Below are 16352 nucleotides of genomic sequence, written 5' to 3'. Positions count from 1 at the left end.
CGAAAGAAGCTTTCACTTTTTAGGAGTTAAAACAGAAACTGTGGAAAATAATCCCACTTTGGATTTTTCCTTGAAGTACACCCCGCGGTGCTGTTCAGGATCATATTTTAAAATTTTGTCAATCACACGTGGAAGGCAAAAGATTTATAATAATTGATTTATAATATTTATTAAGAACAAGGTTTAAAAAGTAATATTTCACTCACTTGCAGGTTCCCCTCCCTCTCTCCATTCATGCAGTTGGCAGTAAGCTTCTTAAACGAATCCAAGAGAATGACTTATCTGAGTCTACAGGCACTTATACAAATGTTCTCAAATCTAGGCCCAACCACGACGTCTCTTGCCAGTGTGAAATAGTTCATGCTGAGAAATGTTTTCCTTTTTATACCAGATCTCCTTCATTGATGCTGGCACAGCTGTAATATCAAAGCCTTGACGTCTGCTGCTTTGGAGCAGTTTCTAAACAAGCTACGGTAGCTACTGTCTTCAGGGACAAAGGAACGTGTCACCCAGTGTAGAGGTGTGGCTCATTGAAATGTTTTTAATAGTTTTGGGACAACAGCTGAGCTCTACAGAACAGAGGAATATGAATCAGTCTTTGGATACATGTATAATACTTGTAAGTATGATGAGTTCATTGTTGGTTTGTCTCTGCCAAATCTCTGAGCTTTCTTGACAATAAGAATAATGTAGAAAATCGCCAGCCAAGTCCTTTAAGCTAGCTGTTGATGGTCAGTAAATACCTCCAAAAAGTAGGCTGACAGCTTGTGAAATCACTTTCTATTTCTGCAAGTGTTAAACACAGAATATATGACCTGTGGGTGAGGTGGCTTTGGAGTTAAGTCTAGTGAATTTCATTTATATAAAACCCAAAATCACACATTTGCCTCAAAGGGCTTTAAAATCTGCAGAGCAGATGTAAGTAGTTCCACTGAGCTGGGCTGAATGAGACAAGTACAGTAACGAGTTATGCCACTAATTAGTTTTGCTGTTGAGTAATTAATAAGTAATATTTAATGAGTAATTGATTACATTTTTAAGTAACTTGCCCAAGACTGTACATGAAGTTAGATATAAATAAACATGAAGATGGGAGCAGACGAAGGGTTCAAATACAGTTTTACACAGAGAAACAAGGGAACTGAAGCTACTGGGACAACAAACTAGTCAAAATCTCAATTCTTCTTTTAGGCTGGCATGCATTTTTAATCCATCTAATATGCCTTTCTGACCTCATATTTTCAGCCTGACTCTGCCTCTGGCAAAAATTCAAACTTTCACAAAGCGTCACTGCAGCAGCAACAGCATCTGACTGAGGCGAATAGGTTCTGTAATTGGCATTACAACTTGTGGAAACCGAAGAATTCGGGCTGGTTCAACACAGCAGCCTTGTGTCTTGGCTGGCAGTAAACTTTTTACCCCAGAGGGCTTCTTCTCAAAGGAACAAGTCAGCCTATAATGTCCCTGCATCCAGCTGTTATTCATAGGATGCAAACAGTGCATTAATGTGGACGTCATGTTCAGCTGTCGGAGAGAGGTGGAATAACTGCAGCACGCAGGAAGGACCGTACAGTCCAAGCTGAGGGCTGGTTAATGTTGGATGCTTTTTATAGAGTGTGAACAGTTAGATGGTGAGAACAGGAGTCGTAAGTTCATAGAGGGTGACGTGGTTGGCTTGGAATGAGTGGCTAAATTGTTCTCTTATCATCAGATTATCTCCCTCATAAAAGCAGCTTTTTAAAAACACATTCCCAGAAAACGAAAAAAAAAAAAGTATTTTCTGATTTTCATATGTGAAAATCTAATTACCTTTACTTACTGTACAACTGCATATCTTATTGTTCATGCCATAGAAAAAAAAAAACAGCATATACCTCACAATAATTACCACTAATATTACTGTCACTTTCTCTCAAACTGCCATTTACATTGCAACAAAAGTAGAGGACGTTTGAAACCGTAAACCTGACGTTTACGGTGCTTTAGACTCACAAGCCTTCAATAAATGCCACTAGAATGTGCATTGAACATTACTCACCCTGCAGTAACACAAGCATTCATTTGGAGTCATGTTTCAGGCCACCTGGTGAAAGGAAGTCAAGTATTCACTCTCTTTTTAGCTCTGTTTTTGGTCTCCACCAACTCTTGAGGGAAATACTATCTGGCTCTTTAGCAGCTAAATTCTCCACAGTGTTCACCAGCTAGTTGCTAACTTCGTCTGTTTTCTATTTGGTGCTGGGCAGGTACGTCTTCAAATTAAGCTTATGAGAGCAGTGAGAGGGAACCAAAACAGTAAAGTTGCGGTCTGGAAAACCAAATGAGCTCAAAGATGCTTTATAGAGCTTTGCAGAACTGAAAATCAGGTGATGTGGCCTGTGGCTTCTTTAGGGAACCATTTCCAAATACACATAGTCATTTGATCCTCTCTTATTACATTAATGCACTAGGATTTAGTTTCACTGACAGAATTAAAGCAATAGTTTGACAATTTGGGAGCTACATTTAACTGGAAAGATACGTCAGTTGTATCAATCTTCTCACCTAACTGTCTGCCAGAAAGCAAATAAGCATGATTCCTAAAATGTAAAACTATTCCTTTAAGATTTAAGCTAGCTAAGAAAGATAGATTATGTTATGTTTGAGACTTTAATCATGTTGTAATATATAGTTATCAAAAATCAATTCTTCTTCATGTATCAGGAGCACAATCTACAATAACACACAACAAACTGGAGCCAGAAATGAAATAAGGAATTCTCCTAGCTTTGTAACTCACTTTGCTTGCTTGTCTCTGTAACATTTAAACTGTGCACCTTGTTTTTTAACACCTCGGTTAGACAGGTGATTGATGGAGAAGTGATTACATGGGACACAATCATGCTCCCGAACGCACCACACAAGCCACTGAACAGTATCTATTTCCTCAGAGAGTAATGTTCCTCTATCTGTGTTATTATCAAAACAGGCCTTTCAGACCTCGCAGCGCTGTCGCCTCTGGCATCTGAGCTCAGACAGGTATTCAGTCACCAGAGTCGAATCATCACCTGTAGAGAAGTGCAACTGTGCCCGCGTGAAGGACAGGTTCAACCACAGCTATGCGGTAAAGCTACTGAGCCAAAATACCAGTCATTTTCAACACATACATCCCTTGTTTGTAACAGATTGTTAGCATGTGCGGCATTGTATAAGGCAGTCACTTGAAAATGTATGCCTCCAAAGCATCTTTTTATTCAAGAGCTTTAAAATAAAATGAAAACAGATTCCAGAAACCCTTTTAAAAACACATAAACAGCTGCAGTTACATGTTTCTTTCCCGGAAGCAGCTAGGAAGTCTAAAAGGTGATTCATGATTTCCAGATGACACACTGTATATCCAACTGACCATACAACAGCCCCGTTTTGCCGTACAGACCTCCACATGGGACGCACATGGTGTCAACATGCACAGCTGCGTGTTGACGTGACGTCCCCATACGTCCTGACAGGAAGCTGTGTGCTGCAGAACAAAATGGCTGCCAGAAAACAACAATGTTGGGAGGCACAGAGCTCAACAAGTCATATTTATCAAGCTAAAGAGAGCATGTCACAAATCTGAGTTTAAGCAGTTTAAGCAGTTTAAGTGTAATGTTGCCCTTGAATGGACCTTCCCAAAACACGAAATTCCCAGTGAAATTCCATAATCCATAATTCATTATTGATTTATAATCCGGGGCGGATTAGGCAGCATTCCATTAGGTTTTTTTTCCCCATCGATGAAGAGATTGGACACAGCAGAAAACCAGTTTCTAGGTCAAATAATATATATAAAAGTCATATGTGGTAAAGCTGGGCTAAATATAGGTTATCCTGCATGTCGAGGCATTCCTGTTTCAGAAGGACATTTCTATAATCCATTTCATGCCTCGTCTTCAGATCAGGTTTTTGTCACTTTCCTTCTACAACTAGGGCATCTAACTCACAACGTATGAATTGTATTCAGCTTGGCTTGAGCTCACAGCTATGGTAAAGGAACTATACCATGTTAGATTGGTAGGATTTTTTCACTTAACATAACTAAACCTGGATGATATTTTTAGAAACATGTGCTTTATAATCACATTTCTGTATGCCATGTATTCTGTGATAGTCTGTAAGGCTAGTCAAGGTCACACATTTCTTTATGTTTTCCTGAGCCTTATTAGTCTCTGTCTTGGTCTTACATTGTTAAAGCTATAGGTCTGCAGTGTTTCCCCTAGGCTGACTGCTTAGGAGGGTGGGGGTGGGTGGAGAGACTCAGCAGCCAGACGTTTCTCCTCTCTCTGTTTAGGAGCGGCTGAGATTGTCTCTAAAATGAGAATAGCTGGTCCACCTAAAAGGTCAGTCCACCTTAAGTGAGCCTGGTCAGGTAAGGCCAACCCATTGTCGCTAACGTCGGGGCTAACCCCCTTCACTTTTATCAGCAGGTGGCAAGCAAGACACAGGAACTTGGCTTGAGTCTTGAGGAGTTGAAGCATTTATTCACCGACAAATAGCCTAAACTGTACAAACATTTCACTGCTACGTTCACAGCTATACTGGTACTGTCTGCTCCAGTCGCCAGCCTCACCATCACAAACACACTCTCTCTTTCACTCGCTACTTTCCACCTTAATACTTCACACTCGCTATTTTGGCCTGAATTTCAGATGTTCGGGGTCGTCGTCTCTCCATCTCTCATGCAGATTACATTAATAAATAACTCTTTTTGGCTTTTTACTCGCAAACCTTTTATTGCAATTGCACTAATGCTCGCATATAAATTAGGTAAATAACATAAATAAACATTTTGTTTCTTTCAGGAGGGGCGGGCCGCCCCTCCAAGGCAACGGTAGGGGAAACGCTGCATTTAAAATATTCAAAGAACCTAAAGGTTATCTGAACATGCAAGCTCCAAGAGACACTGACTAAATGCAGGAATCAAATCAGGAACTTCATGTCCCCTTTGCACATTCCTCCTCGCGTTTTTGTGCAGCAGGAACTATGGCCCAGCAACTAAATTGAGGCCCAGATTCCTCTGGATCTAAACCCAGGTAAATTTCCAGAGTTCCTGAAAAGGTTCCTGGAAAATGTCTTGCAATGGATAAGGGCTATTAAACTCAGCTGTGTTGGTTTTCCAGTCAGTGAGCTACAAGATACTCAAAGAACAAACACAAAAAAATAACACTGAAAGTTTGTCCAACACACCATCACAACCAATTTCTTCACACTGCAAACATTCACCAAAGATTTGGAGGCAAGTATCTACATGGTTAATGGTATCTAATGGTGGAAATCCAGATCTGGACCACCACCAAAATCAAATTTGCTCCTTTGCTGGCAAATATCTAGTTTGAGATTTTGAGATACCTTGCTGACAAACTGAGAGACAAACATGAATGGAAATACATCCTCTGTAACATTTGCTTAATACTGCAGGTAAGTTAGTGTCTTACCTCCAACACAGGTCCTGCCCCCAAGATGATCTGCTCCACCCCACTGGCAAATCCCTTCTGGCTGAGGGCAGTCAGGTGATGAATGAGGAAGTTGGTGCTCTGGGTCTTCCCAGACCCGCTTTCTCCAGAAATTACTATGCACTGATTCTTCCGTCGCTGTAGCATAGCATGATATGCTACATCAGCCACAGCATAAATGTGAGGCTCCAGCTTCCCCAGTGTGTGGTTGTCGTACAATTTGACATATTTAGGATTGTAGATTGGCAGGAACTGGAACGGGTTTATCACAATAAGAATACTCCCAATGTAAGTGTGGATCTTCTCTTGGCGGAAACGTGCACGAAGGCTTTCCAAAAGGGCGCGCTCTGTTAGCTCCGGGAGAGCGCAGAGGTCGGACGGAGGTTCGTTCCCTGCAGGCTGGGGGAGGAAACCCCGTTCCACCAAGCGCCGGCGCTCCTCAGTCACCCGCAACCACATCTGCAGGCTGCCACCATAATGAATAGATCCGTCTAGGTTCTTCTCCCGTAGGAGGAAGCGGTAGTCGTCACCGCTGCCCAGGCCGCTGCGGTTCTCCAGGGCGCTTCGCGGCCACAGCATCATCCGCTGAACAGGGCAGTCGCCAGGGTTGAGGATCCATTCCTCCCCGCCAAACTCCTTCACCTCTGCCAACACGTAGCATTTGGTACGCTCCAGGCGCAGCCGTTCAATGAGGCACTCGATGGCTTCAGCAGCTGTGGTGTTCTTGCGGGCGCTGACGGGGCAGTAGATCGTGCCCTCAGCCAGGGCGCCCGGGTAGACGCGCAGAGTGAACTCCTGGTCCTCCAGGCGCCGCCGCATGCTGCCACTAGCGGTGGCCATGTTGGCGCTGCTGGCGTAGCTGCAGCCGCCATCTTGTAAGCTCATGGTGGCGCAGCAGGTCCCATCAGCACACCGCTCTCTGGGCCCACAGGACTGACTCAGGACATCCCAACTGGAGGAGGACAGAGATGAAGAGAGAGATGGGGAGAGGAGAGAGAGGAAAGAGACGGAGAAGGTTAAAAATGGCAGCAAAACAACAGAACAATGAGAGTTCAAAGGAGAAATTAGATGTTCAGACATCATTTCATATCCTCACAGCAGCCTCAGGCATTTCCAGTACATTGAGTCACAACAGGGTCAGTAGAGTCACGGCGATTTCATCTGTCCCATGACAGAGAGGGCCGACTCAATAGGCTTTCTGTTTTGGATTGTAAAGGGAACTTCTATCACAAACGCCACAAAAGAGGAGCATGAGACCGAGTCAAAGACAGAGACAAGAACTGATAGCTATTCAAAACAATGAGGAACAGTAGCCGCTTCATGAATTTAAAGGCTACTGGCCGCAGCTTATCAGAGCCGCATACCCTGTGTATGTATGTGTGTGTGTGTGTGTGTGTGTGTGTGTGTGTGTGTGTGTGTATGTGTGCGCGTGTGTGTGTGTGTGTGACTCATGTGATAATCCAAGGGCTCTAGCCGTGTGCCAAGATTAACAGCTGCCACCTTCCACACAAAAGTGGCTGTAATGAGAGCACAATGGTGTAATTCACCACTTCCCTGTTGATAGTGGACAGAGCACTCCATTCTCTCTCTCTCTCTCTCTCTCTCTCTCTCTCTCTCTCTCTCTCTCTCTCTCTCTCTCTCTCTCTCTCTCTCTCTCTCTCTCTCTCTCTCTCTCTCTCTCTCTCTCTCTCTCTCTCTCTCTCTCTCTCTCTCTCTCTCTCTCTCTCTCTCTCTCTCTCTCTCTCTCTCTCTCTCTCTCTCTCTCTCTCTCTCTCTCTCTCTCTCACACACACAGACTAAGACACATCAAATGTGACTTAAAAAAAATTGTTAAATATGCTGATGATTATGGGACAGAGATGCTGCAGAAACACTCTTGCCAAATTACTATAATAACTAAACGATAATAACGTAACATATGTTTAAATTGATGTTTAATTTTATGCAATTGAAGCTAAAAACCTTTTTTTATCTCACTGAACTTTATGTTAACTAAGAGAAAAACTCATTTTCAGAGGCTTTTACTTGAAAAGCATGAAATGAAAATATTAAAATACTCCCAAAATCAGACTGAAAGTCAATATAAGTAATTATTTTAAAAGCAAAGTAATTCAGATGAGTCATAAATTTTGCAGAATCAAGTGCTTGTTTAATTTAGTATATTTATGATTTCCTTATTTAAAGTAGATATATTCTCATTTTGGGAGGAAATTCTTCACATATCAAAGTTAATTAAGTCTTTCAGATCGTAAAACATTTATTTCTGGGAATTCTGTAAAAAAAACACGTAAGTATACTAAGCCCATTGTACGATGAAGCGTCGTTAAATTCTTTACCTAAAGCTGATTATCAAATAAAATATATGAAAGGACGAGAGTAAAGGTTCCACACTGCCATGTTTGTTTCTGGCATCACTGTCAGTGTTTTATATTTAATAAGTATTCTCTGGTGACAGGAATATAATTAGGGAACTGTGATGCCGACCTTTACATTGCCAGATGTTTGTCTTGTTAGAGATGCTTCCTCTACACTACTAAATGTATCTACAGCTATAGATACAGAAAATGTACAAGTGCTGTTTTGCCTGTCGCCATGGAAATACAGATGCCAGTACCACATTAGCACACAAATAAATCAATATCAAAGTGTAAGAATGTATTAAGTACCACAAAATGTAAAAACAAGAACTAAATTTAAATGTAGGCCAACGCCAAGACCACCGCTGTGAGGGATTACCTGATCCCTGCCAGTCTCCCTCTCGCTCTACGTTGTACTTCTCCTTTCATACATACATTCTCTTTTCTGGGTCAGTGCACCTCATAATTTCTTCCTCTTTTCACTTTTCCTGTTTTTCTATCTTCCTCTGTGTCTCTCAAGCTGCTGCTCTAGATATTCGCTATGAACATAAACACATATAATCACTGTAATATCCGTCTTTTTTGCCTGGCAGTTTATTGGAAACAATGTCCTCGTACAAATATAAATTTACAGAATTTCAGACTAAATTGAGGTTATTATTTACATGCAGACTTTTAGTCCTTGAAGACTCAAAATTGAGTGCTGCTCTCATTTTAATAATCTCTCCCCCCAGTTTTTTTAATAGCTTTTTTCTTCAATGGCTTCAAGCACATGTGCTACTGTATAGACAGGAAAAAGTGAGAAAAGAGAGGATGAGCGAGGCAGTCGGCCAGCCCCAGCACCACGAGACATACAGTAGACAGAAAGCGAGGGAATAGACAGCTGGGTGTCTGTAAGAAACAAAGAGGTGGACTGTGCAGGATGAAAGACGGAGCAGAGGCTAAAAAACAGACAGAAAGGAAGAGAGTGAGAAATACAAGCTTCAACAACTCAGAGTTTATGTCGGGAAAAAAGGAAACAAACAAGACGACAGTAAACACTCCGTCTACCACCACTGATTCAGTCACAATCTCACACATCACACGTGCGTTTTCTCACACTATCATTTCCTCTTTGCTTCCTCTGATGTGAAATTTGTGATTTTTAAGCAAAAGAGCAGCAGTTTTGTTTTTTCTTTTCCAAGTTCAGACAGGCTGAGGTGCAGAAGGTACCAAGGTTAATGCAGCAATTTTCACAGATTCTGTTTGAACTGAAAGCATGCACCGACATCAAATCAAATCATTGCCATTCACGTTCCAGTGGAGCAGCCAATCACAATGATTTTGTGGTCGAGCAACTAACAGCTGAGCATGAGTGGAGCAATGCTGGAGAGACTGCAGTGTTGGCAACGTGCAGCTCATTACGTCTGTGTTACAGCTATGCTAACATTAGTCAGCGATGGTTCAATATTCAGCGGGCGAGCACCTTCATCACTGAACAGCTTCTTATCTCTGGCCAAAGACCTGTTAAATATGTGTGTGTGTGTGTGTGTGTGTGTGTGTGTGTGTGTGTGTGTGTGTGTGTGTGTGTGTGTGTGTGTGTGTGTGTATGTGTGTGTGTGTGTGTCTGGCGGTGGGTGTGGATTACAGATTTCAATCACTGACCTCAAGGATTCAGGCATGTTAACTTGACAGCTGGTCATTTGTCTAATTTTATGAGGACCAGAGAGAGGTTGAGTGGGTCAGTTTACCAGTAAAAGTAGTGGTTTGGTCCCTCTGACTGATATATTATTATAAATGACATCATTAGATTATTAATAGTGAAGCATCAGTGTTAGAGCAGCATGTTACTGTTGTAGCTGCTGGAGGTGGAGCTAGTTTGAACTACTTTATATACAGTTAGCTACTTTAGTCCAGTGGTTCCCAACCTAGGGGTTGGGCCCCTCAAAAGGGTCACCAGATAAATCTGAGGGGTCGTGAGATGATTAACAGGAGAGGAAAGCAGAAAAAACAAAGTTCTGATACACAAATCTGTTTTCAGTTTTTGGGACTTTTTCTCAAATCTTTGATTTTTGGTGAAATATTGGATCATTTGAACATTTATTGAAATGAAAGCATGCGAGAAGTTTAGAGGGACAAATCACTATTTAGTGGAGCTGTTAACAACTCATAGACATACCAAAGATGTTATATTATCCACTGTGTCAAATCTTCATGAGAAAAGTAACTAAAGCTGTCAAATAAATGTAGCGGAGCAGAAAGTACAATATTCCCTCTGAAATCTAGTGGAGTAGAAGTATAAAGTAGCATAAAATGGAAATAATCCAGTAAAGTACAAGTACCTCAAATTTGTACTTAAGTACAGTACCTGAGTAAATGTACTTAGTTACTTTCCACCACTGGTGTCTGAGCAGGCTTACATCATCTCACGTCATCTCCAAATTCCACCTGCTGGCTTTTTCAGTTTGATATAAATATTCGGTTACTGAAACCAGCTGCTCTAGCCTTCATTCAGCCCTCCAGTTGGTTTGCCTTCATCAGTTCTCTGTAGCTTTCTGAGCCCAGCTGTCTGTCCAACTCAGCCAGTCATTAAGCTGGAAAAGAGTGACTTATGACTGTCAACTACATGTCCTCTTGTCACTGCTCAAATGTTAGCCGCTGGGGGCGAAATACAGGCTGGCTTCACAATGAGAGTAGATGGCAGAAAGATATGACAGCATGAGAGAGAGAGAGTGTATGTGTTTCAGTGAGTAAGTATATTTCTCTTCACCAGAACTGATACTATCTTAAATGCCACAAAAATTATATATACGGCATGTACATTTTTCAAATCAAACTATACAAGCAACAGAATAAAATTTCAAGATAAAGGTGGAGTTTAACAAACAGAAACTTACTGTAACAAGATTATAATTCACAAATGTCTTGAGCAAATCTTCCCTGTTGTGCAGACGTACTTTGAATTTTGTAGCTAAAGGGAAACTATTAAAACTTCATACAAACCAAATGAAGGAATCAGTGATGACATGCATCACATTGAGGTGGATATAAATATACTGTATATGTCTATTTAGCTGTTTTCATTGATTGATACAGAGCAGCAACTTTTCTTAACATCTGGCGTCTGGTAGGGTTTCCCTTGGAAAAACCTCTTGTCGACGGAAAGTAATATGATTTATCTTTTTCCAGCAGAAGAAAATGTGGTTTGTTTGGAATAAACATAAGAAAATCAGAGTAGAAAAGATTGTTACATACAGGGATTCAAACTTTTTCAAGTACCAGACACTCTGATAGACAAGTAATCTCTGGGAAGTACCCTTCACAAACACCACAGACGTCGCCTAAATAAAAGGATACTGAAGATTACCAGTTTAAAAGGACAGGAGGGCAATCTAAATCCCTACTTCGAGTAATGACGTTTTTTTCCACAAAACGGATAGAGAGCAAGTTTAATTCTTCCCCTGCGTGCATTGTTGCCTCGAAAGCTATAACCGTGGGACCCCTCCCCAACCTCTGCTGGAGTCCCAGAAAATTACTGGACAGCAAATCTCCAGAGCAGTTTAGAGAAAATTAACCTCTTGCCGGCTTTCAGTAGCCTGTCTGCTGAGACTTTATGAACCAGTAAGCTGGACAGCGGGAGACGGCAGGAGTAGCTGGAAGGCTATGTTCAATCCTTTGGGGCAATCAGAGGTGGGGACTGATGGATGGTCCATAGGGGTGAGGGGTCAGAGTGAGGAGCCAAGGTTACATACCAGCTAAGGGTCTGACAAATCACATGTTGTAGAGCTGTGAAGCTGGGTGCCAAATTTTTGGAAACTTTTCTGGCATTTACTTGAACAGCTGCATGCGGTGAAGTCATTCACGCAGGAATTGGACGGCTATTACATACGAATCCCCAAACACAACAGACGGACATGACTTCATACTGTATGTTCAACACAAAAACTACTTCTGACAGAGTTTTGATGATGATGGATGAAGCTGGAAAGTGATTATAAGTCAGGTACAGCAGGGAAGGGAGGAGGAGATGGGATGATAGGGAGAGAAAGTTGTGGAAAGAAGAGAAACACAAAGAGGCAGTGTAGTAGAGGAGGCTAAACGTACGTATTTCGTCTTGTTTTGACACGGTTGAACGTGAAGTGCTGACATCGTGTCGAGATAAGACGCCGAGCTGACGTGGTGGAGGACTGGTGAGGGCTTTAAAACAGAGAGAGATTGATTGAGTAGAGGACGTTTAGTGGGAGCGTGCCAGTCATCTAACATCTACTCAGGAGGAGGAGCGGAACTGCTAATGTTAGAAAACAGAGCTCCTTCCAAATACACATTAATATTTAAAGAGAAAGTGATGGGAAGAGATTCAGCAAGGACAGAAGGAGACAGGAAGCTGCTGTGTACAACCAAATACATGTTTTAAGACATAAATACATGCATATGTATTGGCATGTACTGGGTTGGCATGACGAGCTTGATGAATTTCATTGTGCGTCAGTTTGAAAGTGTCTCATAAATACAGTATATAAAGTAATTGTCCATTACAACTTCCCAGAAATCAATAGTGTCGTCTCTGCTATGAAGCCTACAAGTGTCCACTGTGGTTGCATATGTCCATTAGTTGCTGCGTTAGAATAGTAATATTGCATTTTATTTGTTTTTGTCTCCAGATAAAAGCATGAAACGACCATCATCAGCTGACCTCATCAGTCTTTATTGACTTCAGACTCATTAATGCTGACTTATGAGTCTTTCAGATATTAGTGAGGCATGTGAACTTTTCTAAGCTGAAGTAAAGTTCAGATTAGCTTCAGTAAAATCTTCCACACTCCTCTAACATGCCAAAACATGTGTCTCTTTGGATTCGGGTACATGGTGTAAATGAACAACATGTTGTGTACAGAATAAGAACAAAACCGCAGTCTAGATTCAACTTGATATGCTCCTTAAAAAACATCCAGACAGGTGACTGGTCTGTTATTTTAGCTGTTAGCTCTAGCCTTGAGCTAATAGCCGTTATTGTTGTTTTAAGGCTAAAGCTCAGAACAGACTTTATGATTACTGAAGACTCGACAAGTTACACATAACAACTGTTATGAGGACTAACAGCCAGAAAGGAGCACATACTGAATGAGCGAGTAAATACAACACAATGGGCGATAGTTTGTTTCCTGCTGCAGCTCTGTGCTCAAACCTCATGAAGGGAATTGTAAATTAATAGCTACTTTCTACACATTGCCCTAGTTTGCTATTTTGGTTGTTTTATTTTTATTTGCACACATGAAGGGCTGCAAATAACGCTTACTTTCATTATTGATTCATGCACAGATTATTTTTTCGATAAATCAGTTCATTGTTTTGTCTAAGAAGTCAAGAAATATTGAAAAAACGTCCATCATGTTTTCCCCATGTCCTAAGAGATGTCATCAAATGTCTTGTTTTGTCCAACCAACAGTCCAAAACCCAAAGATCTTCAGTTCATAAATATATAAAACAAAAGAAAATCCTCACATCGGAGAAGTTGGAATGACAAAAGTTTTGGTTGCCAGTAATTTTTCTGGCAATTTAATAATTGATTAATCAACTAATTGCTGCAGCTCTACACAAGACGGTTTTGATTCACTTCATAGATATCAAACATTTAAAACAATCAGAGCGAGATCGACAGGAAATCACTGGATTAAAGGCCAAACGATAAGAATCATTCAACATCGCTCACTGTACGATTTTATCTCTTGAAGGTCAACGCCAACTGAACCTCACTGGGAAGTCATTTTCATAACCAGCTCCACAATACATCAAAGACATTTTTTGGTACTGTATGATTCTCGTCTTTGGACTACTACACCTCCGTCATGCTTTGGCACAGAGCGGGAATCAAAACACAGCAGCAGTGCAGCAAACGTGAAGTAAATTACCGAGCCTCTATGACAAATGCATCGGAGGAGACAGGGAGTCTTTAAAATCATATAAAACTAAAGAAAGCTGCCAACAACAGGCATAAATCCAAGATATTAAATTCAGATGAGAAGCTCAACCCGTCCTGCAGGTCTTCAGCCGCTCTGAGTCTGGCTGGTAAACAGTAACACCCCCTCCTCTCCCACAGTCGGTTCTCACCAGTATAACAGCAATAAACACCGAACCTCAGCATTCCTCAACACTGCTCACACACACATAAACACACACGAGTTCACTTAACTTTAAATCTTTCAGTAAAAAAAGGAGTGTGTTTTCTTCTCTGTCCTAAAACAGAGGCTTATAGTTATTAAACTCAGAATGATAGGATTAGTTAAACAGCGACCACACTGCCAAATTTTTTGGCTTGAACTGTGACTAACGCACAGTAATTCTTCTCCACCTCCACACACACACACACACACACACACACACACGCTTGCTCCCACGCCCGATCGCTCATCAGAGAAGATCACTGCAGGATGTTTTTAACTCCTCCTCACTTCTGGCTGCTGATCATCTTCAGTAGGTACCCACATACTCCCAAAGCATCAGCTCAGAGAAACACCGCACCTCGTGTTCAGACATCTCACCATCATCCCCCTGAATTCATGTGCAGTGTGTGCACAGCTGGTATCATTAATCCAGCTGTGGTTTGGTAATTTACAATCCAATTTAAACCTGGATTTTTTTTTGTCTTATGCTCTTATCCGTTTTGACTTTTCTGAATACTCGGAAAACACACTCGTAAATTACTGGATTTAGACGACTGCCTCACGCTGCAAACGAGTAAACACGATAGTCGGTTAAGATGCAATAAAAGAGTAAAGACAAAATCTAGTTAAGATGTATAACAGCTATGATTTTCCAAAACTATCTCAAATAAAGTTAGAGAGATAAATTTAAAGGGGACAGGTCTTACACATTTCCAGGTCTATATTTATATTCTGGGGCTCTACTTTGCATGATTTACAGTCCAATGAGCCCACTCTCTTCTGATTGGTTGGTTTCAGAAAGCTCTCGGCCAACTTCTGTCAGCCTTGGAGGCTACGTAAACAAACAACAGTAGTAGGTTTTCACTTATTTTTCTGGTTGTTTACTCGAAATGGAAACTTCTCAAACACATCTGTACATGTTCGAACCCCAATCTGGTCTGAAATATGCAAGTGGACAATGCAAACAACCCATGGACAGCATATTTAAAAGCTTTTTTGGCAAACTACGGTTTTGATTTCTACATATGTATGTAAACAGGTAAGGAGGAAACAACCCAAGGAGAGATTTGTATATAAAAGTCAATCTGTAAAGTTTTCCCTCTTTCGGTATCTCCCATTGAAGTCGCTTCAGCAATGTACACAATCCCTCCGAAACTGGAACAGAAGAGTTGCCTGAAGGGTTCAGTGTGCTGAAAATTAAGTGTTTATCAGATCGTCTAGTAGCATCAGAAACCCCGAACACCTTTCCAACGCCATAAAAGGGAAGCTGTGACAATTTTTGGAGACTTTCCAAAACTGACAATTCGACAAATACAAGCACTTCGGAGCAGCACACCGAGCACAGTGCTGAGGTGAGATAGTGCGCCAGGTTTGAGCTTCTCTCATGCTGACTTTTTAAAAAAAATTTTGACACGACTACAGGAGAGGCTGTCCATAAAATGTGTTATTCCCATCGCCAAAATACAGTTATCTCTATTTGTATGATTTACTGCTCTCTACCAGCTACAACAGGCTCGAACACAGGTACAGCCAGGTATAAAACAAGACTGTACTCCTACTGTAACTTTTACTGTACGTACAAATGTGAATCGGAGCGTTGCTGGAAAACAGAAAACGTGTTCAGGCAACTTTCCATGGATGGTTAACGGTTAAAATATGAAAAAAAAAGCAAAATAATAAATGCTATGTGTTTGTGTGTTTGTGTGTGTGTGTGTGTGTGTGTGTGTGAATTCCTGAATTCCAGCCGGCCAGCAGAGCTCACAGGAACTGAGCCCACACAGACACAAACATGCACACAGAGACAGAGTGCCGAGTCATTCGGTGCAGCACTCAGTGTGTGTGTGTGTGTGTGTGCGCGCAAAGGGGGAAAAAAGCGCATGTGCAAGATGCATTTTCTACCCTGACACAGATGCTAAAAAAACACTCAGGACAGTCAGGTTTTTCAGATTTTTTCCCATCATGCTCTAGAACTTCCAGACACGTTATTCATTGAAAATCAACATTTTCAAATCGGACGCACAGAGAAGAACTTGTCTGGAAAATATACTTTACATCATCATAAAATTAACACACATCAATCTGTGTGGCTTATATGTATTTATATACTGACAACACACATGTGGGCACACCCTACACTGGTTCCCTCCTGAGGTCAATACTGTGTTTTTGTGTGTGTGTGTGTGTGTGCGCGGCTGCTGCTGTGTTGGTGTGTTAAAGACATGTTGCAGAGCCACTTCCCCATCCTCTGCACGATTACATTCCCCACTGGGAGATGACATCACCTCAACCCGCACCGCTCTCCTCCTGGCACAGCACACTCACACACACACACACACACACACTCTCACACACACACACTAATGGAGCATCAGCATCAGAAAAAAGGC

At 41.5% G+C, this 16352-nt stretch overlaps 1 protein-coding gene across 4 annotated transcripts in view; it reads right to left on the bottom strand.

Moving 5' to 3' along the window:
* The window catches only part of LOC137183406 (unconventional myosin-IXAb-like), a 160191-nt gene that overhangs the window by 116612 nt on the left and 27227 nt on the right, over positions 1–16352 (bottom strand). For all 4 annotated transcript variants that reach the window (XM_067590435.1, XM_067590437.1, XM_067590438.1 and 1 more), the window contains exon 2: positions 5451–6420. In XM_067590435.1, the coding sequence (XP_067446536.1) occupies positions 5451–6353 (903 nt within the window). In that variant the 5' untranslated portion in view covers positions 6354–6420. The remainder of the gene's footprint in view (positions 1–5450; positions 6421–16352) is intronic.

Source organism: Thunnus thynnus, chromosome 5, assembly GCF_963924715.1.
Source record: "Thunnus thynnus chromosome 5, fThuThy2.1, whole genome shotgun sequence".
Lineage (NCBI taxonomy): Eukaryota > Metazoa > Chordata > Actinopteri > Scombriformes > Scombridae > Thunnus > Thunnus thynnus.
This window is presented reverse-complemented; position numbering and strand designations above follow the sequence as displayed.